Source organism: Ranitomeya imitator, chromosome 7 (genome assembly GCF_032444005.1).
Source record: "Ranitomeya imitator isolate aRanImi1 chromosome 7, aRanImi1.pri, whole genome shotgun sequence".
NCBI classification, from domain to species: domain Eukaryota; kingdom Metazoa; phylum Chordata; class Amphibia; order Anura; family Dendrobatidae; genus Ranitomeya; species Ranitomeya imitator.
In genome coordinates, this window is record NC_091288.1 from 61031836 (window position 1) to 61052398 (window position 20563).

Consider the following 20563-nt stretch of genomic DNA (forward strand, 5'->3'; position numbering starts at 1 on the left):
CAGAGTTAAGATAATTCTAGTAGTGTTAAAAACTGAAGCAAATATTTGTAATTCTTCAGCTTCTTTCCCGATCTCAGACTGTTTATAGGACATTCAGACTGGATATAGAAAGTCATCCGTTTTACAAGAAGAAACTGTAAAGTTTTCAGCACACTGGGAAGTTGACAAAGTTCATCTCTCAGTAGTGACTTCATATGATTATACAGAGCGCGGCATATTTCTCGTCTCATTTTCTCACACTTCATAAACCGATGACAGACTGGCAGGCTCTTGTATCGAACTCTCTGGGAAATAAACAGTTAAGTGGACCCGCAGTGGAGACTCCGCATGTTTAGCTGTAAAAGTGCTGTATTTTTGATATGTGGCTTTGGCTCTGCAGTGAGGGGAAAGTGGGTCATTAAACATAGCATTACCCTGTAAATCAAACTGTTCTGCCCCCATGCAAACACAGGCATAAATATTTATGCAAAGTGTCCATAACAGCTAATCTGTCAGGCAGATTGTGCCGATATAAATAAAATGTATTCAGATTGGCTGCACAACTGCAAAGAAGCTCCCTGCGTGTGTACAAAGCCATTATACGCCATAGTGCTGAGGCTCTGTCATCTCACACTGTACCGACTATGCATCACGCTGTATTAATGCCACACAGTCAGTGCCTTTCTATTACATCCCGAGATGCTGCATTAAGTGCAACACATTAGTTTTCGGCATATGCTCATCATTTTTTTCTTTTCGGTTTATGTCACACATATCAGACAGTGAAAAATGATATTGAAAGACTCCGAGATACTAAAAAACCTATTAATAAAGAGAGTGTGTGCCAAAAACAGCTCATTACAGAAACCCCTGCTGCCTACCAGCATAGCCTCTCCTGTAACCGAATTTAAAGGGAACTTGTCATCAGGAACGGCGCTTTATACCATGTGCCATGGTGTCATAAGGACGTCCTCGTAATGCTGAGCTAGAGGGCACAATTGTGCTGCAGATATAGGGGATCTCTCAATAGTTTGGTATCGTTTCTGAACTTGTATTACTTTTCAATCCATGCTGAGCGGACGGGCCATTATTGCTGTAATATTTACCCACAATTTGGTGATATTTCCTGCTGTACGCACTTTCTATGTTTCTGCTCCTTCTCCCCTCTCACAGCATGTAAATTAACAAGAACCAAAAGAAAGAAGCAGCAGATATTATTACTGTAGTGCTTCTCCTTTGTAAGACGTTTTCTATTTGCAGTATCTGTATAGCTATTTATTTATCTACAGTATCTATCTATCTTTTATCTATCTATCTATCATCTATCCATCTATCTATCTATCATCTATCTATCTATCTATCTATCTATCTATCTATCTATCATCTATCTATCTTTTATCTATCTATCTATCTATCTATCTATCTATCTATCTATCTATCTATCTATCTATCTATCTATCATCTATCTATCATCTATCTATCTATCTATCTATCATCTATCTATCTATTCATCTATCTATCTATCTATCTATCTATCTATCTATCTATCTATCTATCTATCATCTATCTATCTATCTATCTATCTATCTATCTATCTATCATCTATCTATCTTTTATCTATCTATCTATCATCTATCTATCTATCTATCTATCTATCTATCTATCTATCTATCTATCTATCTACAGTATCTATCTATAATGTATCCGGGGGGGACATATCATTGGTGCAACCAGTGTTACCCAAAAGGTAAGGGGGCTACTACCATCTCCAAAGCAAGTGGAATTGATGAGCTGCTGGGCTGCAAAGGGCCGATATACAGCTCTGGCAAAAATTAAGAGACCACTGCAAAATGTTCAGTTTGTCTGATTTTTCTCTTTCTAGGTAAATTTTTTGAGTAAAATGTAAACTGTTCTTTTATTCTATAAACTTCTGACAACATGTCTCCGAATTTCCAAGCAATAAATTTTGTATTTTTTTTTCGGAAAAAGAAAAATGGTCAAAATGAAAAAAAAACCCAGTGCTTTCAGACCTCAAATAATGCAAAGAAAACAAGTTCATAATCATTTAGAAACAACAATACTAAAGTTTTAACTCAGGAAGAGTTGAGAAAACAATGTTTTTTGGAATAACCATGATTTTTAATCCCAGCTTTCATGCGTCTTGGCATGCTTTCCACCAGTCTATCACACTGCTTCCGGCGCAATAATGTAAGCAGTTCTTCTTTGTTTGATGGCTTGTGAGTATCCATCATCCTCCTGATTACATTCCAGAGGTTTTCAAAGGGGTTCAGGTCTGGAGATTGGGCTGCCAATGACAAGGTTTTTATGTGGTGGTCTCTTAATTTTTGCCAGAGCTGTATTGTCCTTGCACAGGGATCCTACTCTGTGCTCACCAGCGTACCTATCACATATCAATCAATTATCTATCCATCTATCCATCCATCTATCCGTCCACCTATCCATCCATCCATCCAGCCAACCAACCAATCATACATCCATCCAACCAACCAATCATCCATCCATCCATCCAACCAATCATCTATCCATCCATCCATCCATCCATCCATCCATCTATCCATCTATCCATCTATCCATCTATCCCATTCCATTGCCAAATGGGAAAGAAATGTTTGCACCCTTGCATACGATTTAGGTGCAGCTTTGTTATATTTTTTCCATCTAGCTATCAATACAACACTGTGGTGTAAAGTGTGATGGTTGCCCACCCTATGAAATATTCACCCCATTTAAGAGATGTGCAGAATGATGGCCGCACTGTCAGCAGCTGGTGAAACAGAAAAGAGAAGAGGACGGCCACTGGAGCAGGAGGGTGCAAGATCTGTGCCCTGCAATGCTCAGGGGAATAGATGGAGGCGCTACCTCACTGTGCTGAGAGCTGACAGGAGGAGGAGATGGCCCCTGAGGAGGAGAGTTGACCATGGCCAGCATATCACTTGCTCAGATGAAGATGGTGATGTTTGGGCCATGTAGGTAATGCATTCCCTTGCTGGGAGTAAACATGCCCTATGGTCTCAAGCTATCTGGCCATAACCATCTCTTGAAGGGGAATAGAAGGAGGTGAAGGACTACTGCAGCTGGAGTGTACAGTAGAGGCTCAGCAGGTAGGAGAGGGACAAAGCCAAAGAGATAGTCTGCAGAGGGGCAATGGCCTGCAGATGGCTATCAATTAGCAGGAAGACGGCCTGTAGGAGAAAAAACAGTCTATTGAGGAGGTTAAGCTGGCACTTGGAAAGAGGGGAGCGTATACCGGGTCCTGTGCACCTCTACTCTTACAGAAAAGCTTAAAAGGTGGCCAAAGAGATGGCAGTGAGCTGCCACAGCTGGAGATGGGAGAATTGTGATGAGGACTGTGTTTGCACTGTGGCCATAGACGTTTAACATTGGAATGGCCTCCAAGAACCATATAGAAGATGAAACCCAGGGCAGAACATTAACAGATCTAATAATTGATCACTGAATTCTGTTGGTCGCTGTAAGCTTCCATTGTATGATCCTCGACTGTATTTATCTATTACTTTACTAAATATGACTGTCTTCTGCTTTATCGAATGCATATGTGACAAGACCTAATGGGGGGAATTTATCACGTCTCAAACCAACAGCCAGCTGGAGTAAGAAGCGGCAAATGTATTAATGGGTGGAGACTTCATAATAAATCTGGTGCATTTTTGGGTTGCGTGTGCCAGAAAATGAAGTCTACACTAGCTATGAGCTGGAGTAGATTTCTGATATGACTAAAGCCGTTTTTTTGTTGTGCAATGTAGTAAATTTGTCCCATAGCCCCAAGAAAAGTGTTTACGTATGATCGAAAAATATCACAAAATGATTGTGCAAATGCCCCTTGTGCCACACTTTGTTACTTTTTGACACCGGGGAACTGTCATAGAAGGAATGAAGAATTCTTCCAACTTGCCTAATTTTTCATCACAAAGCAAAGTAACAGGTATAACTGAAGAAGCCAATCCACAGAATGATAAATGTTGCTAAGGTGTCACATCAATGTTTCACTGGGACATAAAAGCATCTTCTTTGCCCAAAACCCCCCCACAACACTAGAACAAGAAATGATAAGATTGATGTATGGCTGACATGTTTGGATTTTTTGTGATAAACATCTTTATGTTGCCCTGGAGAAGTGTGTCCTTTGGAGAACCTACCATGCCCAGGAAGATCATTTCCTCTTCTCTTTGCTGCTTAGTTTTCTTCCTTTGAATATAGCCTCGCCAGACCTATGGTGTGAACGGAAAATCTGTAAGGATACGGCAGAAGTGGAAACAGCTTCCTGAGCGGCAGCGCAATTGGGGAAGTAGAAAAGCGTACAGGAAGGGAGTGTGGAATGGAATGGGCAGCAAATAAACTGGCCTATGCTATGACTTATTGCACCTTTCACATTACTCACCCTAGAAAAAGTTAAAATATTACAAATGTAAACATTACTACAGCTATGGGAAAGAACACTTTTCCTTACATAACCCTACTCTGAACCATTTAAAAAATGTTTGCTTTTTTGCTCTAGATAATAAAGTGTTTGTTTTTTCTCAATTGCCAGCAATTCAGTGTCAGACTACGAACACAGATGCATGCTATTTGTTACATTCTATGTATTATGTGTTATTAAACATTTTTTTTTAAATTGGCTGTAAAATACGTAAAATACAAATTGTTAACCATTTTCCGCTTCAGATTTCATATATTGCAAAACATTCCAAGCTGCCCAATTCTGTCTAATTTCAATCCAAACTGTTCGGTCAGTCTTCCACTTCTCTCTTTCCTCGGTTAAATGTTCATTTAGGCTCAAATCTGATTTTATATTTTCCCTTATGAAGGCTTAGGCTAGGTTCACACTGTGTCAATGGTGTCCGTTAGATGGACTACGTTACACCACGGCATAATGCGGTGTAACGTAGTCCGTTACAGCTGCCATTGACTGCAATGTCGGACGCATCGCTAGCGCATGCCCACAATGGGCGTGCGCTAGGGATGTGCCATCTTTGAGTGAGGGACCCGGAGACGCGGGCTGCAGCGTTTCCGGGTCCATCACTGCTAGCGCAGATAGAGCTAGCAGCTGTTCTATCTGCGCTAGCGCCATTGAACATCGGCACTTGCGCTAGCAGCAGCCCGTTAGCATATGTGCTGAACGGGCTGCTGCTAACGCAGTGTGAACTTAGCCTTAGAGCTATAGTAGTTGGATATCTTCTGCTTTGGTGCTGTTGGAGGATGCTTGGTGTTACCTCTCTGAGTCTGCTCAAGATAAATTGTTTCCCCCTTGTTTGTCTCCTTTATTGCCTTTAGTGTACAGTGGGAACTGATCAGTGCCCATCCCATCCCTTCCCTATTCAGGGCCTAGCTCTAGGGATATACAGGGCTTAGGTTCCTGCTCAACGATTGGTGTACAACCAATATAGGGACGGTAGGGGAGGCAGGGTGTTATTAGATCTGCCTAGGGGTCTCCACTCCCCTTTTCACTAGCGTTTGGGCTTCCTTCCCCTTTTCCCCTCATGTTGCACTTAGTGTTCCCACACTGTGTGTGATATTAACCCAACAGAGACGGATTGTCGAGACTGAGACTAACAGAATTGAACAGCTACCACTTTATTGTAATACTTGCAAGCTGCGAAAGGAATAGGGATACTATTTTGTTCAATTGCAGAAATGTTTTTCTATCACATAATTTTTCAGTAGAATGTGTCAGTAGAATCAACCCTCCTCCCGTCTATATGGGCATAGAGGTCAAAGGAAGCTGAATAAAATGATATCTTGATATCTGTTATCCGATGTCTCATTCCAGAGAAATATTCATTTTCTTATATGTAAATGAGCTATTAAGATCTGTGGAACAGTAGAACTGAACTTTGTCACCTTACAAACATGTTTGCAGCTGCAGCTCTCAAAGCTCTGCTATCTTGCAACTCTGTCTGTCTGGGAGATGGAAGCTAAAGCTGAGAGAAACCTGCAGATGTTTCAGTTAGGACATGTTTACATGAAGTTTTGACGTGTTTCTATTATACTTTTCCTCTGAATATTCCTCTCCTGGTTTTGGCTTACAAATACGGTTGTAAAATATTGACCAGATACTGAATGTGTGAACGTGGCTTATAATCACACACCTCTGCAGTGAGATCAGGAGAGCAAACAGCAGCCATTACATATTGCACTGGTATCTCCCTCTTTATTTAAAATAATCACTGGAGGCAGATTCTTATAAAAATCAGAGTCCGACCCATAGTCCTGAACAGCTAATTTACAGATAAGAAAAATGTGAACTTCTCTGGAATAAGATATTAATTCACAGATGGCAAGGTATCATCTTATTCAACTTTTTATGATGTGCACGCCCATATAAATTGCTTAGGATGGCTTATCTTACTGACAGATTCCATTTAAGTGTATTGTAAGAATTATGTGATTGAAAAACATATCTGCAATTAGTTTTTAGAAACAAAATAGAATCTTTTATTCCTTTTGCAGGTTGTCCACAAGGATTCAATATTTCACACCTCTTATCTAAAGGGAACATGTCCCGCGTTTCATGCTCTCAAAAACATAGGTAACATGAATTAGAGCCTAGCTGCATGATTGCGTTAGATTTACAGTGTTCCCCAACTCCGGTCCTCAAGAGCCACCAACAGGTCATGTTATCAGGATTTCCTTTGTATTACACAGGTGATAATTGCATCACCTGCACAGGCAATAATTCCATCACCTGTGCAATACTAAGGAAATCCTGATAACAGGACCTGTTGAGGACCGGAGTTGGGGAACACTGCGTTAGAAGATGCAGTTAGAAGCTCCCAGCTCTGCTTCTTCCAGCTCTCCCAGCTACTCCCACCACCGTTCCACGTGATTGACAGGTCTCTCGTTATGGCTCTTCTGACTATATTTTCTTGCAATTTAACTGTCTGCAATTGTGCAGCAAAGCTCAGATTCATGCTGCCCGCCCGTGGTTTGGGTAGCACGAATCACGTATCAGGCTCCCTTTAAGGATATCAATTTCTGAATAAGACTCCTAAGCAAAATACACAGGAAATGACAAGCTAAACCGTACCATAGGCCACAGTGTAAGCAATGAAAACCCTGTGCTGCCATCTTTAATATATGCACTAACTCACAGGTTCTACAGCTAATCCTACCTAATAAACCGGAGCATCATATAGGATTGTTAGGTGCTATCCAAGAAACTAGTTTGGGAAGAAGTAACATAGTGAATAGCAAAATACACAAAAGAACACTCCATAGACATGTTCTTACTTTCTGGATACGCAGTGCAGCCAGGTCTGGATCCAAGATATTCTCCCCCTGAATTTTGGCCAACCTTTCTCTCTTCTCTTCTAGATGGATCTCCTTCATGAACTTGGCCCTCAGCCTCCCCTGTCGGGCCCTCTCAGACACTTGGATCGCTCGAACTGCCTCATCTAGTGACATTGGCTTCAATGGCTTTACCTGGCACGTCAGACAAAATAAGCAAAGCTAAGTCATAAAGAAGGATATTGTATAATAAACACTTGTGATTTTCAATTAGGTCACTTTAATTTAACATAAGACTTTAATAATCACACCCTGATTATAATAATACAAAAAAAAAAGATCACTTTTATTTAGCATAAAATAAATGTGTTGGCAATATAGAAAAACATCCTAAATAAAATATCTTTAGATTTGAATAAATCCAGAAAAAAAAACATAAATAAGAGGTATAAATAAAATAAAGCACGCATAACCCTTTAAAAATTAAATCTCTATAAATGTTTATGTTTAAGAGGCTACACAATGTACATTAATAGAGCAACAAACAGAAATAATAAAATGTGCTACAGCATTTTCTGAAGTGTTTGAAAGTCTCTCTGAGAGTCTGATATATTTTATATTAGTTTCATAAATAAGGGTAATAAAATACATGCTTTCTATGACTTCATCCCTTACAAGGACATTTGTCTTGTTTCTATCTCAGGATGGGTAAATTGCTGCATGTAGATCATACATAATCCAGCAGTAATGATGGGCGGATCCATGGATGTTCGGTCTGTCTGATTTGGCTGAGCATTAAAAAAAACTTTGGTTTGGGTACCAGAACAGTACCCGAACTCCATTTAAATTTTGTTTCTGGTGTCCTTCAACAGCTCTTTGGTCTTCACCATAGTGGAGTTTGGAGTGTGAGTGTTTGAGGTTGTGGACAGGTGTCATTTATACTGATAACAAGTTCAAACAGGAGCCATTACTACAGGTAATGAGTGGAGGACAGAGGAGCCTCTTAAAGAAGAAGTTACATGTCTGTGACAGCCAGAAATCTTGCATGTTTTTAGGTGACTAAATACTTATTTTCCACCATATTTTGCAAAATAAATATTGCCAGATCAGACAAGGTGATTTTCTGGATTTGTTTTCTCATTTTGGTCTACCTATGATTTCAATTACAGGCCTCTCTCATCTTTTTAAGTGGGAGAACTTGCACATACTTTTTCCCCACTGCATATGTAGTGTTCGGCTGGTGTAACATGGGCCAACCAGTAACATTGATTTCAGGTGCCCTCTGTTTAGCTACATGTAAATATTACGTTGACCTTAGTTCACAAATTTGACTATGCTTCTATATCTGAGTAGTTTGTTAAATGTGTAGATGCTGCCCTTCGATGTACATGTTACATTAATTAAGTGTACTGTGCTAAACATTGTCCATGTAGGTGGCCCATCAGTTCTCCTGTAGGCCAATCCGAGCCTTCTTATATGCCACTATGCAGATACCAGCTGAGAAAAGCCCATGCCTGTGGAATTTTTAGAGTCACGCACAACAGCTTACGTCATTACCCACTATATTGTCCGGCTGGCTAAGAATAGTAAAGAACACAACTTAGTTTATTTACCAAGACTAAGAATGTTGTTATTAGTGATGAGCGAGTGTACTCGTTGCTCGGGTGGTCTCCGAGAATTTATGACTGCTCGGAGATTTAGTTTTCATCAGGACAGCTGTATGATTTACAGGTATTAGCCAGCTTGATTACATGTGGGGATTCCCTAGCAACCAGGTAACCCCCACATGTACTTAGCCTGGCTGATAGCTGTAAATCATTCAGCTGCTGTGATGAAAACTAAATCTCCGAACACAAATACTCGGAGGTCAACCAAGCGTGCTCGGGAAAACCCGAGCAACGAGTACACTCGCTTATCACTAGTTGTTATTCTTGAAACAAGTTGGTCTCTCCTTTGTCCACTATATCATCATAGTTTATTCATACCAATAAATGATGGATTTTATTGACTGAAGATCATATTGTTAAAGCTGGATCGTCTACTACATTTTTCTGAAATTAGTTTATTACCCAGCTGCATTACATTGCTTTTGGATTATGAATCATATGGTACCATTATAAAATTCTGCAAAAGTCCTAGCATTTCAAGAGCGTTCTAGCATCCAGCATTATCTATGTGATTGACGTTGGAATCGCCATGTGTGACACTGGTGGAGACAGAGTCCCCCCCTTGACTCTGTAAGTAGGAAGCCCTACCTTATAATTTTATTTGTTCCTCCATGCTCTAAATTCAATTTCAGAGAGGGAAATATTTCAAAAGCTGTTATGAAGGCGGTTATGGAAAAATTTGACAAATTTATGTTGATGATTAGTGCGCTTCTAACAATAACAGTATGAAATGACTCGCAGCGTGCATTGACGTAGTTGGTGCCTCCACACACCCATACGAAACATTTCTATTTATATTTTTGGGGAATTGAAGTAATGCTGCGTTAATAATCCTTCCTGTTTTTATCTTCTATCAGTCTTCTCCTCCCAAAAATAAAAGAGCTTAACTGTTTAAACAAACTGACACTAAATTATGTCTAGGAACCAAAAGATCAGGGATCAAACTGATATTTCCTGCAATGTGCCAGGGGAGTACTTGGTATGAGGTGTTCCTTGATATGAGAGAGAGGATTAATGAGCGGCTTGTTGTACAGCTATCCAAATCTTCTCAAGAAAGATTGGTGACCTGGAGAGTAGTCCTTCATAACACCTCTTAACCCTTTCACTTCCTGAGAAATTACAGTGCCAACAACTTGTAAAGTGATTAGATACTTGACGCATTCTCCCCTCTCTTCCTGCAGTGATTAGGTTCAGGAAATATGATAAATACATGTAAGGTGTCCTCCCTATATACCTTAATTAATTGGTCTCTAGAGTTCTGGGATGCCAAACTTTTAAGACTAGTTTAAATAACAGATTCAGTCTAAAGGAGGAAATCCGCTCTATAAAGCAAAAATATTATGTGTTTTCGCAATGGTTTTGCCACAGCTGAATTTTACTTTGTTTCCAATTAGTTTATAAGAATATATAGATTACATTACTTAATGCTATAAACTTTTGGCAATTTTTTTTTTGTGAATTAGAAAACAGTGTTCTTTACTTGTGGCTCTATTAAAACTAAACATTTAGAAAAACAAAGGGAGAGATTTACTAAGTAACAAAATTGTAGTGCAAGTTTCATGTAATAGATGGTGTGCTATACACTTGTTATGTGACACTTTTCTTTTACATTGATCTTAAAGGGAACCTGTGACCAGGTTTGGCCGATAAGAGATACGGCCACCCCCTTTCAGGGCTTGTATACAGCATTCTATAAGCCACCAACCCAACCTGAAAGAAAAATAACTTTTATTATACTCATCTGGAGGGCGGTCCGGTCCAATGGATGTCACAGGTCCTGGTCTGGCACCTCCCATCTTCTTGTGATGCTGTCAACCTGTTTGCTTCGTGTGGATGACGCATCCTTGCGCCATCCACACGGGTTCCCCAGCAGTGCACAGGCGCCGGGAAAGGTCAGAGAGGCCCAGCGCCTGCGCAGTGCAGGAATTTTCTCTGTCCTCAACAGGGCAGATAAGTAGGCTTGCGCAGGAGCGCGATGCCAGGGAGCCTGTGAAGCAACAGGAGGGCGGCATCGCAATAAGATGGAAGGCTTCGGACCAAGACCTGCAACACCAATCAGACCAGACCGCCCTCAGGTGAACATAATAAAAGTTATTTTTCTTCTCTTGTAGTTCGGATCGGAGGGCTTATCTACAGCATTACAGAATGCTGTATATAAGCCCTGAAAGGGGGTGGCCGAACAAAGCTTGTTGAAAGGCTGCAGCCAATGAAGAAGCTTTACTGTGTGGGCACTTCTGGCTCAATCACAGTCATGTGAAGTATTGGCATGGCTGTTATTGGCCAGTGCACACTGTGTATGAAAAAAAAGGACGTGATGCCTCATCTTATTTTTGATAATCAACGCAGCCAAAATCGACAGCTTCCAGCTGTCAGCTTTATCTTGACTGGTTATCAAAAATACGAGTACCCACACCATTTTTTAAATTATTTAAATAAATATAGTTAAAAAAAAAGATGTGGGGTCCCTCCCATTTTTGATAACAAGTCAAAGTCATTTATTTGAAATAAAAACTCCCCACCCCTCTTTTGCTCATTTATTATTTTCAAATAAAAATAAAAAAACACAGTATTCCTCACCTGTCCACCAATAATCCATATGTCCCACAAAGAACCCAACTCAGCTACATTTGGATGCATTGCTGAGCGGTGGTATGATGTGACCGCTCAGCCCTGCATCCAGGAGACACTTGAGAGAGTTGAGCGTGAAAATGTGAACTCCAGTCACCTTATTGATGTAACTGCTTGGCACTGAGACTGCACTCTCACTCTCAGCTCAGTGTCTCCTGGATGCAACGCAGAGAGGTTGCACTGCTCAGCAATGCATCCAGATGTACCTGAGTATGAGCACGTCATGAGACATATGGATTATTGGAGAGAAATACTTCATTTTCTGGAACCATTTCAAGGTGCCAAAACTTTTGGCCATGACTGTATATGGTAATGATCAACACAGCGCTTACAAGCTTTGTTGGAGAGAGCTTGCAAGCACTGCAATTCTTGTATAGCAGACTGGTTCCTCTGATAAGTTGCACAGGTGGCTGGTAATCTAAGCACTGAGCACTATACAATCAAATTAAAAATCCTTCTATTCCTGAGAATAATTATAGGAAGTAAATAGCAAAGTTGCTTGTTTTTGCCATATATATTGATGAGACTAAACATTTAAAGGAGACATTTCACTAGGTCAAAATTGACCAGTTGTTGCGCTTATTGTATTCCCACTGCTCTCCTGAGTATTTCATTTTTTTAATTTGCCATACAGTTCCAGAGATATGAGCCCTTTTATGTAGTGATAATTTTGTAATGGTTTTTACCAAAGGGGCTAGGCTCCAAGGATTCTCTGGGGGGCATGTCTTTAGGTCTGTGAGCTACGCCAAATTGGTAAAGACCATAAAAAGCCGAATGAAAGAGGCCCATAAAGTAGAGGCCCATAAATAAAGAGGCCCATATCTCTGAAACTGTATGGAAAAGCATTTTGAAAATCCTTACTGTACATGCGTGAAGTAAAACACTATGTTCTTACAGTGAGGTCACAACCTTCCATGATTTTTTGTATCCTCTCCCTAAAGTTTAACATCTATTTAGAGTACATCTCAGCCTGGACCACATCAGCCTCTATATTATTTGTTTTCAACTGTAAGCCTCTCTTGTTTATATAGGATCCTAATGATTTATAGTAAGGATTGCACAGTTTTATGACATCCCCATTTGTATGAGCTATTAGCCATAGATGTTTATGGTTCATACGTTGGAATGTTCTGGGGTATTGGTGTTATTGTTTGGAATTTTGTCTATATTTTGTTAGTATAAACTACAGCCTCCCCATCCAGATGACGGCAATTAATATGGAATTTTAGATATGCACTTAACTGCGCCCATACCGCAGAATATGTTCACAATGAATTTAATAAATCTATAAAAGCAGGGGTCACCACTCCACTGTTCTGCGGGTTAAAATAAAGAGTGCCTTTGTTCTCCAAAGTTACTGTGAATGGAAACAGCCTAGAAAATATAAATCTTTTAGATGATTCTAGTTTTCTGACAGCGAAAAGGTAACTACAATTGACAGAGAAAGCATTACTGATGACTGTACTACATGGATCTTGAATCACATGAACCATTAAGAATTGTGGACATGCCCAATGCAAGGGAAATATGCCACACTGAATAATACCTAGGCCCCCAATACACGTTAGACTAATGTCGGCTGAATCTGTCGATAACGATGGGTTTGGCCAATGGTCTAATGCAATGTTTCTCAACTCCAGTCCTCAAGACCCACCAACAGGTCCTGTTTTCAGGATTTCCTTAGTATTGCACATGTGATAAAATTAATGCTTGAGCAGGTGATGAAATTATCACCTGTGCAATACTAAGGATATCCTGAAAACTTGACTTGTTGGTGGGTCTTGACGACTGGGGTTGAGAAACATTGTTCTAATGTGTATGGGGGAGCCGGCTGACTGATGGTGGGGAGAGATATTGATGACGCATGTCTAATTTCATTTATAATAAAGAAAACTTGGCACTCAACTTCTAAAATTTTGGGGGGATTTTTTTTGGATTTTTTAAATGCAGCCAGAAAATATTATACTGTAGATGTTTCAGCCTCACTGGCCTTCATCAGTAACGGACTGAAGTATAATGGTTAATCGCGTTCAGTGCAATAATAGGAGTGACACCACAGCTACTTTAAATATGTCTGGTCATGCACTAGGTGCTGGGTATGGAGCATGTATAAGATAGTACAGCGGTGGATACTGCATCGCTGATGATTGCACGCTGGCACCCCCACTCACTCAGGTACTATCTTATACAGGCTCCATTCGATGTGTCAGCCAGTGGCTCTCTCATAGAGAACACAAAAGTGCTTGGCCAAACGAGTGCTCCTGTGTATGGGAGGGCGTGCTGAGATGGCTGTCGACCAAACGATCGGCCAAAGCAAAGTGTATAGCCAGTTTTAGGATATGTAAGAAAGCTCGTGATTAGATGCCACGGGAAACACCACCATTATTTTTATCTGCACGATTATTCTGGAGGATGGCATTGGCATGCTAAATTTTGATACAGTAAGTGAACTGATTCACCATCCTGATAACTTCATCAGCTGGCATTACTAGAAATGTGCAAATTAGCTTGTGAATTTTGATATTTAATTAGGTTACTAACGGCAAGACGATTTGGAAATCTACGGTAGTGGCAAAAGATACTTAGATAACCTCTCATAAAAGCTTTGATTTTCTACTATACATTGCATAGGCTCACTGGGTCACTTTAATATGCCAACATATTTGTGAAATCCCATTGACACATCAGGAGTGCCTGGAAAATCTACTTTTAAGACAAATGGATTTAGAGTGTGGAGGACAATGTCGGGTCTAGATTTGTGTTTCTGTAACACCTTGTATCTGTAAGCTCTTAATGGGAGTCCCAGGCACCTCTCATGCCTGCCTAATCCCATCTATAACTTTGAAGGATAGGTTATAAACAGCTTGTTTCTGGCGGTAGAGGATAGCTAAGTATAGAACTGACTTATCTTTGTAAAAGATTGGTTCTCACCTGGATAAAATCAAGTGTTGTGACACCTATTAAGTACTAAATTAAACCGCTGATCCGTATGATTGTGTTTCTTTAGTTTTAGTTCTCACCCTGATTGGAAACACAGGATATCCCAAAAGTACTAATAACGCAAATACGGTGTTGTACAATGATGAGTATTAGATTTCAATAATCTGAGCGGCACATTTACCGAGACAGATCACATTCAGAGGCTAAACCACAGATCTTTGTGTCAGCCGTATACTTACTACTACGGACTCAGTTCCATTATGTGTAATCATCAGACAAGTGTGACAGGTGCCATCCAGCTCTTAACACTAAGGCTACGTTCACATTGGCGTTCCGCCAATGTGCGTCGCTGTTGCGCCGGCGACGCGCCGGCGACGCAGCGGCGACGCAGCGGCGACGCGCCCCTATGTTTAACATAGGGGACGCGTGCGTCGTTTTGGTGGCGTTTTTCGCCACGTGCGTCGTTTCCGACGCTAGCGTCGGACGCAAGAAAACGCTACATTGTAGCATTTTCTGTGCGTCCGATTTTCGTCAAAAACGACGCACGCGTCGCAAAACGTGCGCGTTTTTGCGCGCGTTTGCGCGCGTTTTTACGTGCGTCGCGCGTTGCGTCGCCGACGCAGGGCGGCGCAACGCTAGTGTGAACCTAGCCTAAGGCTACTTTCCCATGATGAGCTTTTGATGCATTTTTGACTCTGCGTAATTTTGCTGCATCAAAGTACAGCATCTTACAGTTTTAGCAAAGTGGATGGGATTTATCGAAACCTCACGCCCACTGTGCTTTTATTTTACTCAGCTTAAACTGATCTGTAGTCCACGTTTCGCAGCATGTTAATTTCTCTTGTTGTTATGCTCAGTTTTCCATGTAGATTTTCCCCATAGACTTGCATTAAAGGGACTCTGTCACCTGAATTTGGAGGGAACAATCTTCAGCCATGGAGGTGGGGTTTTCGGGTGTTTGATTCACCCTTTCCTTACCCACTGGCTGCAATATTGGATTGAAGTTCATTCTGTGTCCTCCGTAGTACACGCCTGCACAAGGCAATCTTGCCCTGCGCAGGCGTGTACTACGGAGGACAGAGAATGAACTTCAATCCAATATTGCAGCCAGCATGCAGCCAGCGGGTAAGGAAAGGGTGAATCAAACACCCGAAAACCCCGCCCCTATGGCTGAAGATTGTTCCCTCCAAATTCAGGTGACAGAGTCCCTTTAATTGTGGCAAATCTATAGGTAGAAAATTCACAGTGTGTATTCTCAGTGCGTTACTGCAGTGAAAACACATCAAAACCACGTGTGATCCGCACCTAACTATATCAATAATGTTTTGTCAAAGCCAAATACCAGCAACTGTCAAGAACAGAGCAGCTTTATTTAAAACATGACACACCAGCAAGAGACAAAAACTGTAACGCCAAAAACACAATAAAAACGCATGTTAAAAACAATACACAAAAGAGCCATGAAATATCGCAAGTAACCAAATTTAAATAATGGTGCAGAAATGGTGCAGCATCAAAAACTCACCAGAATCTAATTGTGGGAACGCAGCCTTAATATTCTGATTTCCACATAGAGCTATATAATCTCTAAGTTGGTTGTAAACTATGCTAATCTTCTGCATCCAGAATTGATTGGCTTTGGACATCAGCTTTTTCAATCTTGAATTGCAATGAAGCACTAATACAGAATATTTGATCATATTTTAGACATATTTTATACCCTTGGTCTTCAGACGGGCTTACCACTTCTGTGTCTTTGGCTCCATTGCGCTCCAGTATCTGGGAAAGTATTCGTTCACGATCCTTCAGTACTTTCATTTTTTCCTTGATGAAATATTTTGGAATTGGAATTTCCAAACTTTCCTGGAAAAAAAATTACTGTTAATACTTGATATTTGCCCTCCTTGCAGGACCCCCCCCGATCAGCAGAAGAGTTAGGTGCACTCACTAGAGTGCTACATCTACTTTACTGACGTGCCCGTCACAGCACAGTACAGAACTGTGCAAAAGTGTTAGGTAGGTGTGCAAAGGAAGAATGCTTTAAAAAAATGTGTTAATAGTTTATTTTTATCAATTAATAAAATACAAAGTGAATGAACAAAAGAGAGATCAAAGTCAAAGCAGAATTTGGTGTGGCCACCCTTTGTGGTCATACCATATTAATTTATATTTCTCTTTTATTTATTCTCTTTGTATTTTGTTAATTGATACAAATTAACTATTAACACTTCTATTTGTGAAAGCATTCTTAATTTGCCGCATAATTTCCAAACCTGACTAAAACTTTTGCACAGTACTGTATCTACATGATTGTGTCTGGTATTGTAGTTCGAACACTAGAGCAACACTGTTTGAGGGTCAGCATAGGATTATATCTATATTCACACAAATTGCCAAATGCAAACAAGATCCCTTATTAAAAACCCTATTAAAGCATAACTTTTATTTTAACTTAAACAATGGAACTAGACCCTATTAATTAAAATCACATAATAATATGAAGGGAATAGTGTTCAACAGGTTAATCCTAATCATGGATTTGTAATGTGCTTGTGCTTCCCTTAAGGTACCGTTACACTAAACGACTTACCAACGATCACAACCAGCGATACAACCTGGCCGTGATCGTTGGTAAGTTGTTGTGTGGTCAATGGGGAGCTGTCACACAGACCGCTCTCTCCAGCGACCAACGATCAGGGGAAAGACTTCAGCATCGTTGAAACTGTCTTCAACGATGCCGAAGTCCCCGGGTAACCAGGGTAAACATCGGGTTACTAAGTGCAGGGCCGCGCTTAGTAACCCGATATTTATCCTGGTTACCATTGTAAAAGTAAAAAAAACAAAACAAAAACACTACATACTCACATTCCGATGTCTGTCACGTCCCCTGCCGTCAGCTTCCCGCACTGACTGTGTCAGCGCCGGCCGTAAAGCAGAGCACAGTGGTGACGTCACTGCTGTGCTCTGCTTTACGGCCGGTGCTGACAGTCAGTGCGGGAAGCTGACAGTGGGAGACGTGACAGACATCAGAATGTGAGTATGTACTGTTTTTTTTATTTAACTTTTACAACGGTAACCAGGGTAAATATCAGGTTACTAAGCGTGGCCCTGCGCTTAGTAACCCGATATTTACCCTGGTTGCAAGTGAACACATCGCTGGATCAGCGTCACACACGCCGATCCAGCGATGACAGTGGGTGATCAGCGACCAAAAAAAAGGTCCTGATCATTCCCCACGACCAACAATCTCCCAGCAGGGGCCTGATCGTTGGTCGCTGTCACACACAATGAGATCGTTAGCGGGATCGTTGCTACGTCACAAAAAGCATGACGTTGCAACGATATCGTTAACGAAATCGTTATGTGTGAAGGTACCTTAACTGGCAGTCTCTTTATCAGATCCTATCTCTATATATAATTACAAACTGATTTGACGTCATAAAGTGCCAGTGCAGTCAGACTCTGGCTGTCTATCCATGGACTTCCTGCCTTAAGCTTTCTTTCTATATGCACATCACTGTAGCCTATTTTTTCTAAATACTGTACGGATACATTTATATCATGGCTATCTATTCATTTCTTTATCACATTCCAATATCTTGCTGCCTATTGTATTCCATGTAACCCCTACCTAGTTTATGCAGTTAAAAATTAAGCAGCCATTAGCCTCTCCAACATATTTCACCCCACAAGCATCATCAGGGGAAATGAGGCTATAATGAGCTGGCTGGCAGACAGTCTGGTCTTTTAACCTTCGTCAGGCTGCATAATTTTACAACGTTAACAGGCTGCAGAGGTACAATTGTACCTTCATATATATTTTATTGAAATTTGGCCAATATATTCTGGACCAAAACTGCAGAGATGTCACGAAATTTCAGCCCTCTACGGCTTTTCGAAAAAAAAACTTATTGCAACTTTAAAACGGAATAGTTACAATTGTACCTACTCAGCCGAACGAAGGTTAAAGACTTGGGGATGGGACTTGGGACATCATTAGCAAAGGTCATCCAATCCCCTCTGATTTACCATGTCTAATCGTACTGAGGACGGATGTGGCACAGAAAGGATGATGTCAGAAAACCACTTGATTATTGGTCAGAGGGTGACATATGGGAAAGGTAGGATGTAAGATCTCTGAGGGGGATTGGATGACCTTTGCTAATTATGTCAATGACCATTTCTAATGATGTCATGTTCTATGTGTGTTTCTCCAGGATAGAACATGTGACAATTATAGTCCAATGTCCAATTTTTTTCTTGTGATCTGAGTATACTGTAAAAAATCACTGCAACTTGTTCATCTTTGATCTGAGTCATGGATGAAAATTACCCATTCAAGACCATTAATGCACGAGAATTCTGGATTAATTTGAGCCAACAAACCTTCATGACTTTTATTACCTTTAATATGTGTTTTAGTTACTTTCTGCGCCTTGTCCGGCAGGTGGGGTTTGCTTTGCTGAAAAGGGGTCCAGTTTGTAGAAAGGGGCCATTACTTAATATGAGACATAAAATGTGCCAGCATTTCAGTGCAAATTTTTGACACAATGTGAGCCAACTAAAAGGTGGGCTCACTTAGGCCTTACTTAGTGATTTTTCTCGCACTTAAAACACAGACCAGTTTTTATTGGGTCAGATTTTCAGCAGTGTTTGGTCCGTGAGTCAAGTTTTACCAACAATATTTCATCAGTCATTTTTTTTCATGCCAAAAAAAAAGAAAAATTGCAAATCTTGTCCAACTCATTAGAATATTAATCACGGACAGGACACAGATTGCACACAGATGGTATCTGTGTTTTGTCAGAGGTTTTTCACAGACCCATGGACCCATAGCATTTGATCTGTGACTCAGATTAATGGACATATCTTCATGATGTTTGAGCAAACACATGGTCTGCAAAAAACATGAACATGTGAACATCCCAGTATAGTATAATGGGTACGTGTTGTTTTCGTGAAAATCACAGATAGAACACATATGTGAAAAACGGACATCTGAATGAGGCCTTAGTCTAGACAGTTTTAAAATACACTAGATTAAGCAAGGGCACAAACCACTGTAATAAATCTGGTGCATCTTAAAACTGTCTGGTCTAAGCTTGCATTGTTTAAGAATTAGACAGTATTGATAAATTTGCTCCATTGTCTGTATTAAAGGGGTTTAACTCCTCATTAATGCGCTTGGGTGGTGAGGGACAAAGGAGGCTGAGGACTCACATCCCACTATTGGGTGAGGATCCCAATGATTAGATGTTTATCAACTATCCTGTAGATAACTCTCTAAGGTGTGGTCTGGCACCTAAGATGTATTTTCTAACTATCTATCATTATACCCTAACCACTTTTTAAATTTGCTTTACTACAAAATTCCATACACTTTTCCCTACTTACCCCTGGAACAGGATGGCACAAGAGGCAGCACTGCAGTTAGGCTAGGTTCACATTGCGTTAGGGCAATCCGTTTAGCGGATACGCTAACGGAATGCGCTAACGCAATGTCCAAAAAGGGATTGCATTTGGCAATCCCGCTAGCGCAGATGCGCTAGCGAAGAACGGACCCTGAACGCTGCAAGCAGCGTTCGAGGTCCGTCCGAAAATAACGGGACATCGCTGACGCATGCCAAAAATGGCATACGTTAGCGATGCGTTAGCGATCCATTAGCACATTGCGGTCAATGGGTGCACTAACGGATCCGTTACATAGCATTAATTGCGCCAATTTTGCCATGTAACGGATTCTGTTAGCGGACACCCACTAACGCAATGTGAACCCACCCTTACACACTAGTTAGTCGCATTGTCACCCCCTCTGAAGATATTCTGGATCTTTGGTGATGGACACTGTGGGAGATGTGAGTGCAGCGCCCGCTCTCTGCTACTGCCTCCGCCTTTCCGTCGTCGTAGCTTCTGTGAAAGAAGACGTTAGCAGATGGCGGAAATAGAAGTAGTGATTGACACTAGCGCCGCCCCACTGCCCTCAAACGAATCATGATCAGGAGTGACATTGGTGTCAGTCAATGCTTCTATCCCCATCCCCTGATGACATCTTCTTTAGAAGTCACGGCAATGGCAGAGATAGA

At 40.9% G+C, this 20563-nt stretch overlaps 1 protein-coding gene across 1 annotated transcript in view; it reads right to left on the reverse strand.

The window, feature by feature from the left end:
- The window catches only part of IQCA1 (IQ motif containing with AAA domain 1), a 250505-nt gene that overhangs the window by 201096 nt on the left and 28846 nt on the right, over window positions 1-20563 (reverse strand). The window contains exons 3-5 of the mRNA XM_069733324.1: window positions 16224-16343; window positions 7249-7440; window positions 4158-4229 (exon numbers count right to left, since the gene is read on the reverse strand). Of these exons, the coding sequence (XP_069589425.1) occupies window positions 4158-4229; window positions 7249-7440; window positions 16224-16343 (384 nt within the window). The remainder of the gene's footprint in view (window positions 1-4157; window positions 4230-7248; window positions 7441-16223; window positions 16344-20563) is intronic.